General features: G+C 39.4%; 3 protein-coding genes across 3 annotated transcripts in view; 2 read left to right on the top strand and 1 right to left on the bottom strand.

The window, feature by feature from the left end:
- srp19 (signal recognition particle 19) overlaps positions 1-12,971 on the bottom strand; it is a 23,063-nt gene extending 10,092 nt beyond the window's left edge. Inside the window, exons 1-4 of the mRNA XM_081350021.1 lie at positions 12,266-12,971; positions 11,983-12,058; positions 11,544-11,615; positions 11,349-11,470 (exon numbers count right to left, since the gene is read on the bottom strand). Of these exons, the coding sequence (XP_081206147.1) occupies positions 11,349-11,470; positions 11,544-11,615; positions 11,983-12,058; positions 12,266-12,303 (308 nt within the window). The 5' untranslated portion in view covers positions 12,304-12,971. The remainder of the gene's footprint in view (positions 1-11,348; positions 11,471-11,543; positions 11,616-11,982; positions 12,059-12,265) is intronic.
- LOC308681324 (protein FAM240B) lies at positions 6,790-8,953 on the top strand (the record flags this gene model as incomplete). The annotated part of the gene is made up of 3 exons (XM_081350117.1): positions 6,790-6,828; positions 6,923-7,047; positions 8,860-8,953. The coding sequence occupies exons 2-3, from the start codon at positions 6,926-6,928 to the stop codon at positions 8,951-8,953; spliced, it is 216 nt and encodes a 71-aa protein (XP_081206243.1). The 5' UTR covers positions 6,790-6,828; positions 6,923-6,925.
- On the top strand, positions 12,450-14,459 carry shld3 (shieldin complex subunit 3). Its single transcript, XM_081350019.1, has 3 exons — positions 12,450-12,578; positions 13,424-14,163; positions 14,276-14,459. Exons 1-3 carry the CDS (start codon positions 12,561-12,563, stop codon positions 14,304-14,306), a joined length of 789 nt encoding a protein of 262 aa, XP_081206145.1. The 5' UTR covers positions 12,450-12,560; the 3' UTR covers positions 14,307-14,459.
- Positions 14,460-17,148: the final 2,689 nt, after the last annotated feature.

Genomic DNA, 17,148 nt, shown 5'->3' with positions numbered 1-17,148 from the left:
GGATTGGTCCAGTTAAGACACTGATGTCATTTATTGATTTAAATAAAGTTCTGTTGACATCATCATTTTGATTACCAGTATTATTATAGTTAATTAAAACTAAAACCATTAAAAGAACATTTTCTTTACTCGAAATAGAATATAGTTAAATAAAATAGTGAAAACTTATTTTTATTTCAGCTAGTTGCCAAAGCAATTTTTTTTTTCCATTTTGTTTTTTTGGTTTCACTTGATTTACTAAAATAACTTAAACTAAAAATTAAATGAAAACTATATAGATAAAACTAATAAAAATTACAAAAACACTATAATGGTATCTCAGTTATGCTAATAACACTGATCTTTCCATTAACTTAATATTATGTTTAAACTGATATTTAGTTGATTTTTTTTAAACATTTGTAGTAACTTAATGATATTGATGATTAAATAAATGGGCAGTAGTTTTTTAGTTCCCATGTTTTGCATAAAAAAATACATGTTGAAATTAGGCGTCATTGTGTTTTTATTGAAGGGAGAGAAGTTTAATGCTGTTATTATGATCTACATGTTGAAGGTTTTGTGATAGAGTTGCTGTTGATTTCTAAGTGAAATACAGCAGATTAATTGTTTCCAATTAGTTGAACAACTTTTTGTGAGTAATCAACAAAAATATTAGTTTATGCTACAAATGATTAAGTTAAAACTCAAAGTAGTTTGTTGGTTTAACTTAATTTTATTAGATGTTGTTATAACTCAGAAAAAATTACGCAGACTGTTTTGTTTTTTATTTTTGTAGCCAAAACATTATTTTTAAGAGTAAATATTCAATGTGGTTCATCTAGAACTCTAGGGTTCTTGACAATTTTTTTTGTTTTTGTTTTGTTTGAGGACTTTTATTGTGTTTCATGCCGTAGTTTCCTGTGTCTGTTTGTAGTTCTCTTGTTCATTGGTTCTGCTTGTTTCTTGTCAGCTGTGTATAAATGTTTCAGTCAGTGTTTGTCAGTGGATGTCTTTGCATGGTTTGTAGAATTGTCACGTTCATGTTTGCTTTGTTCCTCTTTAGTGAGGATTACCTTTTTGTTTCTTTAATAAATACCGTTCGCAGTTAAATCCTCTCCTCTGCATCGACCATGACACCAACAAGCTTCTATATAAGGAAGGACAACATATACTTTAAAGGGGACATATCATGAAAATCTGCTGAGTGCTTCTACCAACACAGAAAACGTGAAAAGTGAAACCCAGTAACTGTGTTCTGGTGAGCCTTTCTCTGCAAACATGTTTACAATAAGACGATCAGATTTCGCTATGAAGAGGATCTTATTATAATATTATAATATTCCCGGTCCTTAATCTGCAGTTTACACACACCAGCCGACATTTGGTTTCGCGAGCGCCAACAGAGACCAGTTCTAACGCACTGAACACTATTGACCAGAACATGCCACCGCTGTCTTATAAAGACCTCAGGAACTGTAGACACTTGTGGAGAAGTTCAACATGATGATGAGATGATCAGTGTAACTCCACAACAACTACAGAAATGTCTCCACTAACATTCAGAAGCTCTTCCTGAGTCTCTCCGTAAGGCTGCACTCGCTACTGGTTATTCTGGGATTCTGGATGAGGGAGATTGGCCTGTTCTGTTATTGCCGGAGTTTCTGAAGCTCGAGTAAAGACTCCGCCCTCTTCTGAAAGGAGGCGGAGCTAAAGCTCATTTGCATTTAAAGGGACACACACAAAACGGCGTGTTTTTCCTCAAACAAGCTGTAATAAAAGATCCAGTATTTTGCGCTGAAAATGACACATTCTGAGGACACCATAGGTTTATATTACATCTTGTGAAGCTTACATGTCACCTTTAATGTTTTAAATTTATTTCCTAGTGATAAAGTATGTTTAAATGAGATGTTTCGGATAAAATGATCCGATGACGGAGCCCCTGAAAGGTTCTGTATATGAAGCGCCGAATGAAGCCTTTAAAGTTCATTTAGTTCCTTGTCTTCTGAGATCTCTCTCTCTCTCTCTCTCTCTCTCTCTCTCTCTCTCTCTCTCTCTCTCTCTCTCTCTCTCTCTCTCTCTCTCTCTCTCCGTACCGCAGCGGTTCGTCCTGTTCTCTCTCGGTGACTGAAACACAATGATCTGAGTGAATGTCAGCGGATCTGCTGTCACTCCATCTGATATCTGTTAACTTGTTAAAGCTGGCGAGCGTGTGTGTTTGTGTGTGTTGTTAAATCTCATCTCCATGTCAGTGACTTCAGCTTCAGGCCGAGAGCCAATAAACTCATCCCGTCTTTCTCTGAACTCTACAGCAAGGTTACATTTGTTAACATCAACTAACAATCTAAGATACCTCTTAATGCATTTACTTATTTTAGGTAATGATCATTTCAATACATTGTTAAAATCAAAAGTTGAATCTATTAATATTATTTACCTGACATGAACTTGTGTGTATTTTTGCCTGGTTTTCTCTTTTAAACATAGGCCTATTTAAAAAAAATCTTTAATCAATATGCATTTACTTGAGAAGCAAAATGACTGAAGATATTAAGTGAAGAATGAATCAAAATGAACTGAGTTTGTGTTTAAAACAAGAACAAATATCTGACAATGTAGACAGAAAAATAATCTTGTTTTCACTTTGAATTAAGATTATTTTTCTGACTCCATTGGGAGATTTCTTCTTGTTTTAAACACAAACTCACTTCAGTCTTAATATCTTCAGTCATTTCTCGTCTTCTCCAGTAAATGTCTCTTGATTTATGAATGTTTAGATATTTGTGCTGGAAAACGAGACAGAAACACTGAGGAAGAACATCATGGTTGGCAGTGTAACTTAACTTGTTACTGTATGTATTGCTGATAAAGTGTTAATGTTAGCTAATGGGACCTTATTATAAAGTGTTTCCCTAAACTTAAATTTAGTCTAAAACGTGTTTTGTTTGTTTGTTTAATCTCATGTAAGCCTAACCGATACAGAAAGCACAACAGAGCTTTAATATTGCTTTACGTTCCTCTATTGTAAATCACTTCGTAAGTCATAGAAGCGATTAATAATGCATGAATGTAAATGTTAGTCTTACTGCACATTTTAAAGAAATATAATTTTATATTTCATAAATGAAGAAAAGATCAAAAAGGATAGTAAATGTAGCCTATTTAAATTCCGGCATAGAAGTAGAAGCTCTGGATTCCGTCAATGTTTCTGCTGTTAATCCTCATTTTGACCCGGAGAGGATTTTCTTTCTCCTGAAAATGCTTGTTAAAGGTCCCGCATTATGCCCCTTTTCACAAGATGTAAAATAAGTCTCTGATGTCCCCAAAGTGTGTATGTGAAGTTTCAGCTCAAAATACCCAACAGATCATTTTTTACAGCATGTTTAAATTGTCATTTTTTGGGGCTCAGAAAAACGCGCTGTTTTAGTGTGTGCCCTTTAAATGCAAATGAGCTGCTGCTGGACGGCACAGGGGGCGGAGCTTCACGAGCTCGCGCTCAGTCTCTCAGGACAATTTCATCTCACGGAATGATGATAATATCAGAAACTCTCAGTAACGGCGTTCATTTCGAGTCGGACAATAATGCCTACAGAGTCAGAGTGCTGTATAGAGATGGAACAGGTTTAGTTTAGTAGTTTAATTACGGTTATTATAACGTATTTGTCATCTGCTTGTATGTATCCATTATTTATTAATAGCCTACAAGTCTGCTGTCTGAATGATGATCAAACATATACTGATGAGTTTAATAAAGTTTATTGTACATCACACAAAAGATGAAGCGTCAGTTTTACTCCAATAAGTTATAAGAAGTGCGCAAGTACATAAACGAATTTCGGTAGAGTTGAGGGAGCATTCCTGTGGGCGGAGCTTAGTCAAAAACTGTTCTCCTGATGTCATTAAAGAAGGAAGTAGAGGGGTGTAGTCCAAACGGGCCGTTCGATGTAGGCGACTAATGTGAAATAAAATATCTCGCTTGGCATTGAACTTTGAGCTTTATAATTTTATAGATATTATTTATACTCTAACAACAACATTACACACTAACTAAAGTTTGAAACATGGGATCACGAAGAACGGGACCTTCAATGTTGTTGCTTTGGACTAAAACACATATAACTTTCCAAAAGATTGATCAGTTTTCGTTTTTTTTTTTTTTAACCATGTTACAAAAATGACCCGCCTACATTACACATATATAAAATATATAAGAAGACGTCTGCATCACACTAACTCTCATGAGCTTACATCACATGTTAGTGTTTAATATCCTCAACGCCGGCTCAGAAATCAGAGTTTATTTTAAACAATGATTCAGTGCGCGCCTGTGCAGCTGTGCCTGATGTCTTAAGCAGCATTAGTGTCTAATATCATAATTACACACGGCCGGGACTGAAATAGAGCTCGCGCCGGCGGCTAAGGCCTCGAGATCAGGACAAATCACGCCCAGAAGACATGATGAAGTGTCACACTTGTGTTCGGATTTGCATCACACCCAGATTTTCCAGATACATTTGGCCTTGTGTAAAAGGGCAAGGAAACGAGCAGGTGTTAATGTGCTGTAATGCGCCTGAACAATAGATCAGATCAAGAGCCATCGCTGAACAGCCGTTCACATCTGTTCATTTAACAGACTCTTCTCAGCGGACAGGGAACGCTCTCCAAAATAGACGTTTGTTCATATGGTCTCAAAACATCAGCACAACAATATTATGCATTGATACGTTTTAGTTGGATGTTTATATAATGTTTTTTGTTACTATTCCGAATTTTCAGAAAACATTCAAAAGTAACATTCTCATAATGTTTGAAGACTGAGAAAATTGAATATTCCATGTGTTTTGAACGTTCGGAAACGTTTGGCAAAGCATTCTTGGAATATATTTTTGGTGACACACAGATGAGGACAAATAGAAGATTTGCTCTGAAAAGTGCGAGTTAGATCACAGATGAAACACTACGTTCAATATAATCCTTTTGCAAGTTGTGTGTTTTTCCATAATTCATTATGCAAAAATCACTATGAATATTAATGTGTGTCGGCAGTGTGTAAACAACCACCTGATAATGGTAAAAATCCACCCACTCCTCTTTTTTAATCTCCATAAATGTCTTGGAACAAGCCTTTTGTAGATTGTAGCTTTTGTGGCGTCACATATGCGTAGGCCCCGCCCACAACTGCTGACAGACTCCGCCCTATTAGCATAATATTAGCATAAACCCCGCCCCTCAGTGAGCTGTACAGTCCGCATGTTTATCTCCTCGCCAAAGCATTCAAGAAATGTATTCTTATTAAAGCTTCTAAAGGTATTCAGTGAAGAGCAGTGAGTGATTTTCTTGTGTTGTTTGAGTCATATTATCAGCACACAGCAGAAGGTACAGTATATTACGCTGCTTATACTTTAATACACAGATCTATTATACACAAGATTTCTTTCCCTGCTGTTTACGTTCACAGAACCGACTGTTTATGTGAACTTTGTGTGTTTGACAGTTTAAGCTCAATAAGGCGTGAAAGAGACCTTAGTTTAATACTCATGCGATGCTCCGTCTGATATCCAGCTCTCTGTGCGCGTGATTCGGGTGTGTGTGCGCTCAGAAAAACATATTTCAGAAGTTTAGACTGATATGACTTTAAAACGCATGCAGATAATAAACTTTCATAATGAGGAAGAAGCGCGATATAGATGATAATCAAAACTAAACAGATGTTTTAGTTTTTGGCAGAGTATCCGATTGCACGAGCTGTACAGGCTCCGCCTTCTTCTGGAAAAGGGGGCGGAGCAGCAGCTCATTTGCATTTAAAGACACATGCACAAAAACAGCATGTTTTTCCTTCTACTCAAAAATGGACATACAACATGGTGTAATAAACGATCTGTGGGGTATTTTGAGCTGAAACCTCACAGACACATTCTGGGGACATAATAGTTCCCCTTTAAACACATAATTAATCTGGATGAAATTTCGATCAGACTGAAAGATAATCCAGGAAAAATGAAGCATGCAAACACAATCTTGCACACGTGTGCAGTGCCATTATACTTATGTTTAAGGACATTTTATGTCATTTGCGTTTATTTCTTTACGTCTCATGTCCTTGTGGGCGGGGCTTGATTGTGTCTCTGGGGAATTGATTGGATGTTTGTGGTTTGCTATTGGCTGATCTCATGTTGAGTGACAGGTTGCCCCGCCCACATCATCAGAGAAGAGAAGAGATGCTGCGAGAGGAACTGATTCTGATTCTGATAATGATGTGCACCCATCAATCATTTAGCATAAACACTGCAATATTCCAAAAGGTCCATTTTAATTTCATGGAGACTGTAAGATGTCCGTGGACAGATGTGAGAGATGTTCCTGTGAACACGCAAGCGCAGACTGAGCTCTGAGACACGTGTTTTAATGTGTCTGTCACTTGATGATTAGAGAGGGTTATTTTAGATGCGATGGTGCTTTACAACATATGCAAGATGTTTTCCACCTTAAAAATACATTCTTTATGTAATGGATGCAAGCGGATATCAGGTGTGAAAACTCCCGAGTGTGACACGGTGTGTGTGTCGGGAACAGATATGTTCACTGCTGCTGAGATGTGAACATGATACTGTCATCAGGTGTTTGCAGTAATAAGCTCATTAGTGTTCACGGTTTTGTTTGTCCGGTGACAGTGTGGAGAGAGAAGGCCGAGCGATCTGAAATAAACTCGAGGAGGAGCTCAGAAACATCATGATGACACTCACACACGCTTCCATAAAGACACACACCGCATCTCCGAGTCCAGTCGAACACGTGTGGAGGATGAAGATCAGTGCTGCCGTGCGCTACTGAACAGATCAACACCAGGTCACTATACACAACATGCACTTCAGTTTATTCAGTCCTTAGGACACTTGACCTTTGACCTTTGATGATGTAGCAGGTCTCGTTCTCTCCGCAGGACATGAGTTCTGCTCTCATCCATGACAAACTCTTCATCAAGACTTTCTGGGAGCAGAAGATCGTCAATCAGAGCCAGAAGAGAGAGGTTGAGGAAGGCAGGATGAAGAGGAGCGCTCTTACTAAGTAAGTCACGTAGTTTGATCACCAAACGCTATTATTCCGGTAGAAGTGATATTGTCTGTCTTTTAAAGCACTGTTGTGTTAATACAGCCATGTCTGCATATATTAAAGCGCTGGACTAAACAATATAATATAATATATCCTGAATAATTTCAAGAAAAAACAAAACCCTCCAAACTCAATATTCTATTGAATATTTTTTTTAACGCTGGGCAACGATTAATCGCATCCAAAATAAAAGTTTATGTCTACATAATATATGTGTGTGTACTGTGTATTATTATTTTGTATATAGGGAGAGCGGGGCACAAAGTAACGCTTTTTGACTTTCTCAGTTTGTGTAATAGTTTTTTTTTTTCCCACATGTCTAGTACAATTATGTGGTTTTGTTTTATTAATACAGTATATACTTTTTTCTTGATATACCCCGAAAAAAGGGAAGTGAAATGTGACGACATGCCCCATAGTACATTGTAACATGTGTGGGGAACATTGTAACATGACCATATGACAGCTTAACATGTTATCTGATCTAATCAAAAAATATAAAAAAGACAAGCTAAAATATTTTCTAAATAAAATACAATTATTAACTTATTCATAGAAAATAATGGCATTTTTTAATAAAAATAATAATAAATAGGAGAATAAATTGGAGATTAAAATAATATCAGATTTGTCTAATTTAAAATAGCCACACACACAAAAAAAAGAGATGAAAAATTAACTTAAGTAATTTACTTTTGCTATGGTTTAATAAATGTGTATGGATATCTTCCAAAAAAAAAAAATTTGGCGCAATTTTTTCTCTATATAGTGTTGATATGGCAACTAGTGAATACACCAAGTTTGGTCATGCTAGGATGTGTGTGGGAGTCTTTAAAACAAGTGTGTGACTTTTATTTTGGGATGTTATTAATCGTTGCACAGCACAATTTTTTTTTCTGTTATATTATTATTATTATTATTATACACCATGAAGCGGGTGTGAAGGGACACTGGGTGTGTGTCTCTGAGCTGATATGTAATATCCCGCGCCCTGCTGACGACAGGAGATTATCAGGGTTACAGCCCTCGATTCAATAATCCACGACAGGTGTGCAAATACAATATTATAAACACCGTGTTCCCCTCATACAGTCAGCATACTGGGAGAATTATTAAATATCCTTTCTGAGCTTCAAATAAAAAGAGAAAATTATTATTATATCTTGCATCTTACCTGAAATATATACACTACAATTAAAAAATGTAAGATTTTATTAAAGAAAAAAATTTTATTCATCAAAGATGTGCGTTAAATTGATCAAAAGTGACATTTATAATGTTACAAGAGATTCTATTTCAAATAAACGCTGTTCTTTTTAACTTTCTATTCATCAAAGAATCCTGAGAAATAAAATCTATCACAGTTTCCACTAATTTGAACACTGATAATAATCATAAATGTTTCTTGATCATCAAATCCTCATATTAGAGTGATTTCTGAAGGATCATGTGACACTGAAGACTGGAGTAATGATGCTGAAAGTTCAGCTTTGATCACAGGAATAAATTACACTTTACTGTATATTCACAGAGAACATTTTACATTGGAATAATATTTAAGTTTTTACTGTATTTGATCAAATAAAACGCAGCAGAAAAGACTTTCAAAAACATTACAAAATCTTACTGACCCCAAACTTTTATAAAAAGTAAGAATACCCTAAAATAATAAATAAATTTACACTATAATTATGCATTTAGGCATTGACTGTGTATTGATCTGTGTGTGTGTGTTGACCTGTGTGTGTGTTGATCTGTGTGTTTCAGGCTGCGTGACGAGTGGCTCACGAGACTGGAGACTCGGACGAAACATCTGAAGAATTTCAGCGACAACCGCGCGACAAACTCAACGGACGCATGACGAGAGATCACATGACCCGATGCCACAATAAACACACACACACACACTCCTGACCTGTGTTCGATTCTCTTTATTTCACACTCACAAAACGACAGATGGAAATATTCAGGCTCTGAACAGGTGCGGTGAAGGACACGAGTGTGTCGAAACACTGATCCGACACACACACACACACACCTGGACAAACGTGCTGAAAGATACGAGTATTTCGAGCTCTGTCAGCGCTCGTTTAAACTCTGTCCATCATGAGCGATTAACAAAAAACTCTGTAGCTCCTGAAAGTAAAAGATCAAAAAACTAAATATATGATGTGTAAATGAAAGTCTGTCAGGAGTCATGTGACATACGTCAGGAGTCATGTGACGTGTCAGGTGACCATCAACGAAGAAACTAAACGGAGGCGTCGGCGTGAAACCCGTCATGACTGGTAACGATCCTCTACTTCTTCTTCTTCTTCCCTTTCTTCCCTCCCTCTCCCGGCTGAGATCCGGCCTCGGCTCCTCCGCTCTTCTGCGTTCGGCTCTTGAGTTTCGGGATCATCTCGGCCGCGTAAAACATCACGTCTTTCCCTGGAGAGAGAAACATTGTGTGTGTGTCTTTTCTTCAGTCTAGTGGAAAGAAAACATCCAAAATACACATCAAGCGCCTCTCTTATGATTCATAACTGTAGATCTCACTCTTTAAAGGCGGCGAGTTTGAGTCCGAAATCTCCATTTAGGCAGTTCTGGAAATGTATGCAGTGTGTGTGTGTGTGTGTGTGTGAGAGAGAGAGAGAGAGAGTGTGTGTGAGTGAGGGTGTGTGAGAGGGTCTCTATGTGTGAGTGAGGGAATGTGTGTGTGTGTGGAGAGAGAGAGAGAGAGAGAGAGAGAGAGAGAGAGTGTGTGTGTGAGAGGGTCTCTAGGTGTGAGTGAGGGAATGTGTGTGTGTGAGAGAGAGAGAGAGAGAGAGAGAGAGTGTGTGTGTGTGTGTGTGTGAGAAGGTCTCTAAGTGTGAGTGAGGGAATGTGTGTGTGAGAGAGAGAGAGAGAGAGAGAGAGAGAGAGAGTGTGTGTGTGTGTGTGTGTGTGTGTGTGTGAGAGGGTCTCTAGGTGTGAGTGAGGGAATGTGTGTGTGTGAGAGAGAGAGAGAGAGAGAGAGAGAGAGAGAGAGAGAGAGAGTGTGTGTGTGTGTGTGAGAGGGTCTCTAGGTGTGAGTGAGGGAATGTGTGTGTGAGAGAGAGAGAGAGAGAGAGAGAGAGAGAGAGAGAGAGAGAGAGTGTGTGTGTGTGTGTGAGAGGGTCTCTAGGTGTGAGTGAGGGAATGTGTGTGTGAGAGAGAGAGAGAGAGAGAGAGAGAGAGTGTGTGTGTGTGTGTGTGTGTGTGTGAGAGAGGGTCTCTAGGTGTGAGTGAGGGAATGTGTGTGTGAGAGAGAGAGAGAGTAGGGATGGCGAAAACTACAAATGTTCTTGACCGACCACCAAGCCTCATTAGCCGGTTGAAACCGGTTAACCGATTAGTTTAAAATATGCGACGCTATTTGAAATAACAGCCATTTCGAGCCGCGCCTGCAATTTCGCAACTCTGTCGCGTCGCATCTCTCTGCCGCTCTGCCTCCTGCTCACACACACACACACACACACACACACACACACGTCACTTTTTTTAAATCCCCTACAGCGCGAAACACGAGTCCCGCAAACGCGGCGCAGAGGAACTTGTATGTAATCGGAGGACAAATGGCTCCTTAGTTTCGAAATGGTTTGGGTACAAGGTGATCGCGTTGAAAATAAAGGCGTTTGTCTAGCGTTAGAAGCTCATTTGAAACATTGCCGCGGCTCATTTAAGAAAATGACAGCTCTGAAGAGACGCCGCTCTAACCTCGAGTGTTTTAGCCTGTAGCCTTTACCTTTCGCAAACCTTGTGCGCGCGCGAACCCAAACGCTGTGACCTCGCGCCAAACGTTTTTATTGGTTTATTAAGTACAAACAGGCGAGTGATGAAAAATTGAGTGTGAGGGATTAATTCACTTCACACAAAAAGATCTTGGAATGAGATGGCTAACTGTAGTAGCGTTTAGTCCACTGTCTATAATAGCCTAATTTAGAGATCGCTTTTTTTCTTTTTAACCGACTACCGACAACTTTGATCGGTTAACGTTGATACGGTCAACCATCGGTCAAACGCTCATCAGTTAACATCCCTAAGAGAGAGAGAAAGAGTGTGTGTGAGTGAGGGTGTGTGTGTGAGAGAGAGAGAGACAGAGTGTGTGTGTGTGTGTGTGTGAGAGAGAGAGAGAGAGAGTGTGTGTGTGTGAGAGATAATGTAATCAGTGGACTGGTGAAGTACTGGTTCCAGTGTTGACACTGAGAGTTTAATCTGAGAGCTGATGAAGATGAAGATGATGAAGAATAAAACACTTTAATGATTTACTGTTAGAGAACTTCTCCTGGCAGAGGCTTCCGTCCTCCAGTTTGATCTGGATGCGCACTCTCCCTCTGAACTGCACGTCTCGGTTCCACTCGCGCGGATACATCTTGTTCTGCGAGAGAAACACTCGTGATGTCATGATCACATGATCACAGTAGCAGACCAACGTCACGAACGTCACCAACCTCAACCAGAACATTGAGTCCAGCGGCGACCAGGACGTCCCGGATCTCAGCGCACGACGGGTTCTCCACGGCCTGAGGAACACACACACACACACACACACACACACACACACACAGATCATCAGACACACACAGATCAGACACACACACACACACACACACACACACACACACACACACACACAGATCAGACACACACACACACACACACACACACACACACACACACACACAGATCAGATCAGACACACACACACAGATCAGATCAGACACACACACACACACACACACACACACAGATCAGACACAGATGTACATCAACACTGGCATCATGAGCGACACTGTCGGTCACAATCACTCACAAATACACACAGACACAGATCACACACACACACACACACACACACACACACACACACACACACACACACACTCTCACCTTCTCTGCAGCGATTCTTCTGCCTTCTGCTAATGTCTTCTTACTGTTGATGTATGATGGATAAATACACATAAACCTGAAGAAAACACAGCGATCAAAGATCAACATGTAAACATGCTAGACTACTAATCAACCTCATAGTGTGTGTGTACATACAGACACAGACACACACAACCACACACACACACACACACACACACACACACACACACACACACACACACAGATGTAATCATATTAAGCTCAGAGTCGTGATTGTCCGTTGCACACGGCTGACACTGACCGCTCTTTATCCGCCGGGTTCGTCGTCAGATGCGCCATATCTCCAGACTCTCCTCAGTGTAATTCCTGTGTGTAAAGTACACGTTTGATTCCAAACGATTGGAAGTGTGTACGATGTACACGACACATCCGGCAGAGAGTGGGCGTGTTCTCTCGCTCGTCATCAGTGTTTCCGGTGTGACGTCACCCACAGCGCCGCCTGTCGGCCAGAGAGCGCTAGCTGCAGTTAGCATGTAGCATGTTTACTTTTAACGTGATCACAAAACTCGATAACATGTTGTTAAAGATCATGAGATATGTCACAGGAAATGAAGGTGAGGAAGAGATCGTTAATGTGATCGTTTTCACAAACCTGTTAACTAGTTCAGTGTCAGACACTATTTATTACCTTGCATAATTTTATCTGTTTATACAATATTAGGTTTATACCTTTTTATATCATGTATTTTGTGTAACTACATGCGCTTTTGTGTACGTCTGTATATTTACTACCTGGCAAATATTACGATTTTTGTTTTTTTAAATGTTTCTGAAAGAGTCTCTTATGCTCACCAAAGCTGCGTTTATTTGATCAAAAAAACAGTAAAAATAGTGAAATATTATTATAATGTAAATCATCTGTTGTCTATGTGAATATACAGTAAAGTGTAATTTATTCCTGTGATCAAAGCTGAATGTTCAGCATCATTACTCCAGTCTTCAGTGTCACATGATCCTTCAGAAATCACTCTAATATGAGGATCTGATGATCAAGACACATTTATGATTATTATCAATGTTGGAAACAGTTCATATTTTTGTGGAAGTTTGGGGTAAGTTTACTTTATTTAAATACTTTTATTCATCAAGGATGCATTAAACTGATCAAATTTGTTTTCAACTGTTTTCAATATTGATAATAATCTGAATAGATTATTTCTGAAGGATCATGTGACACTGAAGACTGGAGTAATGATGCTGAACATTCAGCTTTGATCACAGGAATAAATTACACTTTACTGTATATTCACACAGAAAACAGATGATTTACATTATAATAATATTTTACAGTTTTTACAGAATTTTTGTTGTAATAAGCAAGCACAGCCTTGGTGAGCAGAAGAGACTCTTTCACACATATAAAAGTGTACATAAAGACAAGTTGTGTGTGTGTTGTCAGGATGTGAGTGTGTATTTCCGTCCGCTGCTGGAGCTCAGAGATGTCGTGCTCCTCACACACAGAGTCCTGCAGGATTTTCCCAACACAATCCTGCCTGAATTCAAACCCTGGTTCCCATCTGCGTTAGACTCCCAAAAACCCATCAGACCCCGGAAACCTCCACCTCTGATCTCCTCCTCCGAGATCCCACTCCAGATCCCACACGAGATCCCAAAACAGATCCCACTCCAGATCCCAAACCAGATCCCACACGAGATCCCACTCCAGATCCCAAACCAGATCCCACACGAGATCCTAAACCAGATCCCACACGAGATCCCACGGGAAGCTTCAGACTCCAGATCCCAGAGTAAACCCATCCCGGATCCTCAGAAGTTTGAGCGCTCATGGTGTGTGATCTCACACAGATCCGCTCCGCTCCGGATCCCGCGCTCCTTCTCCCGTCCCTTCCGGCGGATCATCGAGGATCACGGGCTGGATCCGCATCAGCGGGTGAAGTGGGTGGTGTGTGAGCGCAACTGTAGCTCTCGCGGCCTGGAGGATCTGTGGCGGGATCTGATCCGGGCCGTCCGGCATTCCCGAATGCCCTCCTGCAACGCAAACTTCCAGCGAGCGCTGGCGCAGATCTGGCTTTACTGCGACGTCTTCTACTGCGAGTACATCGGGAACTTCCTGAAGCAGGAGTTCCGGCTCTCAGGGACAATCACACTGACGGTGCATAAACTGGGAGAATTAATCAAGTTATGAGTTTTTATTGACTTTCTGTAAATGTGAAACAGAGTGAAAACATCTCATATTTATAATTGCCCATAAATGAATTGTTTGTTTGATATGATGCTCTTCCTAAAGCAGGAGTTCCGGCTCTCAGGGACAATCACACTGACGGTGCATAAACTCGGAGAATGAGTTTTTATTGACTTTCTGTAAATGTGAAACAGAGTGAAAACATCTCATATTTATAAATGGGCATTAATGAATTGTTTGTTTTTATATGATATGTATTTTACACCCGTATTAAAATGTGCTGTGCGTTTCACATCTGTGTCTGTCGTGTGAGTTACTTACCTTCATTTAAAACCTTCAAGGTAATGTTTAAAGCTGCACTGTGTAGGATTTTCTCCCGTCTAGCGGTGAAATTGTATATGACTACCAACTGAATATTACTTTCTAGCCCCTCCCATTCCGGGGGCGTTTTAACTCCTACGGTGGCCGTATAGAGCTGGTAAGTCCCGCCCCCTCCACTAATCCCCCTGGACCTCTAGGTTGAAAAACCGTCAATGCAAGTGAATGGGAGAAAATAATTATTTTCTGGTCCCGTTTGAATTGTGCCATGAATGTGAACATATGTTGTCTGTGAATTTTTTATATAACTTTTCGTGTAAAGAATGCTACAATTTAGCGGGTAGAAGTTTGATATGGTTAGACTTTGTGTGAGAGCACTTTGTGGACTACAACTCTTCGCTGCTTTCGACGCGTTTGAAACGTCAACACCACTCGCACACGGACACTAGCTCACGGATCCCGCTAAACATGGCTGTGTCTTTGGTGCACTTCACCGCCTTCTTTCAGGGAGAGGACAAAATCGTTGCGGTTGGCGAAAACCACGGGTAAGTCAACTTTATGGGGTGACGTCACATAGGCGACATGTAGTCTTTCTCGTTATGTCTTTTCCACAACTGCTAGCCGAAGAATCATACAATATACTGTCAAACTCGTAACATGAAAGATTATATAAAAAATTCACAGACAACATTCACATTCATGGCACAATTCAAACGGGACCAGAAAATAATAATTTTCTCCCATTCACTTGCATTGACGATTTTTCAACCTTGAGGTCCACTTGGGGTTTTACGGATGGGCGGGACTTACCAGCTCTATTATGAGTAATCTGCCGGCAGTCGCGAGTAATCTCCCCCTCGCTTTCGTCACGGTGCCACTGAGTGTAAAAACGCGAAAGGCAAAGCTTGAATTTCCAGGTATGTCCCTCTTTGGCTAATGTATTTTCAAGATGGAGGCGCAATATGGCTGCCGCCATTCGAGCGGCTCACTCGTATGTATTCTAAATGGCAGATTCTACGCTCACGAGAAGACTTGATTAGTTGGTAGAAGTGATTACACATTAATGAGCACATAATATTTGAAAGAACAGTGTTTTTTTTTGCTAAGAATCAACTTAAACGAAACACTGAAGAAGAACATCATGTTTTGAAGTCCAGAGTAGACCTGCTATTAGCAATTAAACACACGCCAGATCTGGAGAACAAACGCCACAGAACGACACACACACGTTAATACTTAGCAGCCTGCTAAGTATTAAAGTGTGTTTGTGTGTGACGTCTGTTCTCCAGATCTGGCATGTGTTTCCCAAAGCCAACGCAAGTCCCGTCGTTCCCAATAGAGTTCAATGGAAATTGAGATCCTAGTTGGCCAACGATGCTTTTGGGAAACGCACCCCATAATGATTCCTCAAATCACGTGATCAGACTCATTTTCGCCTGATTAAGAGAAGAAACTAAATTCTCCATTGATTTTTTTTTTTTTTTTTTTGGTGCATCTAAATAGGAAAGTCAATATGATATTATTGTGTGATGTTTTTAATTTAAGAATGTGATTTGAGTCTGGACTCAAGTATGTTAACCAGTTTCACACATATGATGTGATTAACATACTTGAGTCCAGACTTGTTGAAATCAAATTCTTAAATTGAGATTCATGCACTTGGTGAGTCACAATAGAAAGCATCAGCCGAACACGACCGACCGAACAATGAACAATCTGTGAACTTGATATGATGAACATGCGCTCGCCATCATCATCATGATTCTTCTGAATCTCCTCTATGATGGCCAATACTCAGGGATGGGCAGTATTTCAGATACATGTATTTAAAATACGTATTTGAAATACAAAATACTATTTTGTATTTTAAAGCCTTTGGAAAAAATCAAATATAATTTGTATTTAAATACATTTAAGATGAGTATTTTTGTATTTTCAAAATACATAAAATACTTTTTGCCAGTCAACCTCTTTATCAGGATATTGATTTTGTGCATCATTTAGTTCAGACTTTCACTAGCTCAGCATTAGATCAGCGATTTTTATTTTATTTTTTATTTTTGGAATAAGGTGAGAATGTCATGATCAATTCTACTTGTTGATTAAAGTTAAAATACTGCATTATTCACTTCAGTTAATATGAAAGAATAAAAGAGCACAGACAAATGGGAAAATAGCGTAAGCCAGTCAGTCTTGACCGGTTGTTGACTTTTATCAACTAGCTTGTCAAATGTGTTTAAAGCATTACTGCATGTTAGGGCTGGGTGATATGACACTATATCATAGCGATGATATGAAGTGTGAATCGATGGAACTTTTTCTAAATCGTTTACATAAGCAAATATCCGTGCAGCTTTTAGTGGGCAGGAATTACTGGAACGTTTGAGTGGAAAAAGAAAAAAAAAAAGAGTTTGAAATTCAGTTTATGCAGTGGAATCAAAACTGATATTGAGAATTGTGAAACCATGATATTGTTACTGAGAAGTAAAATTGAGATTTTGGTCATATCGCCCCATCCATATTCTTTGCTAGATAGCAGAAAAGGTTCCCACAGTTTTACATACAGTATGAATTTTTTAAAAGTGTTTACCACAAGTAATAGACTACATTGTAACCAGAAATGAGTATATAAATGGCTGCTATTTTGCATAAGTTTATTTGTA

This window comes from Scardinius erythrophthalmus, assembly GCF_964197995.2.
Source record: "Scardinius erythrophthalmus genome assembly, chromosome: 20".
Lineage (NCBI taxonomy): Eukaryota > Metazoa > Chordata > Actinopteri > Cypriniformes > Leuciscidae > Scardinius > Scardinius erythrophthalmus.
The sequence above is the reverse complement of the archived record's forward strand: the minus strand, read 5'-3'. Positions and strand labels throughout refer to the sequence as shown.

Coding starts and splice junctions, on each gene's coding strand:
- shld3 (XM_081350019.1), top strand. Junction 14,164..14,275: donor AAACTGGGAGAATTAATCAA/GTTATGAGTTTT, acceptor TTCCTAAAGCAG/GAGTTCCGGCTCTCAGGGAC.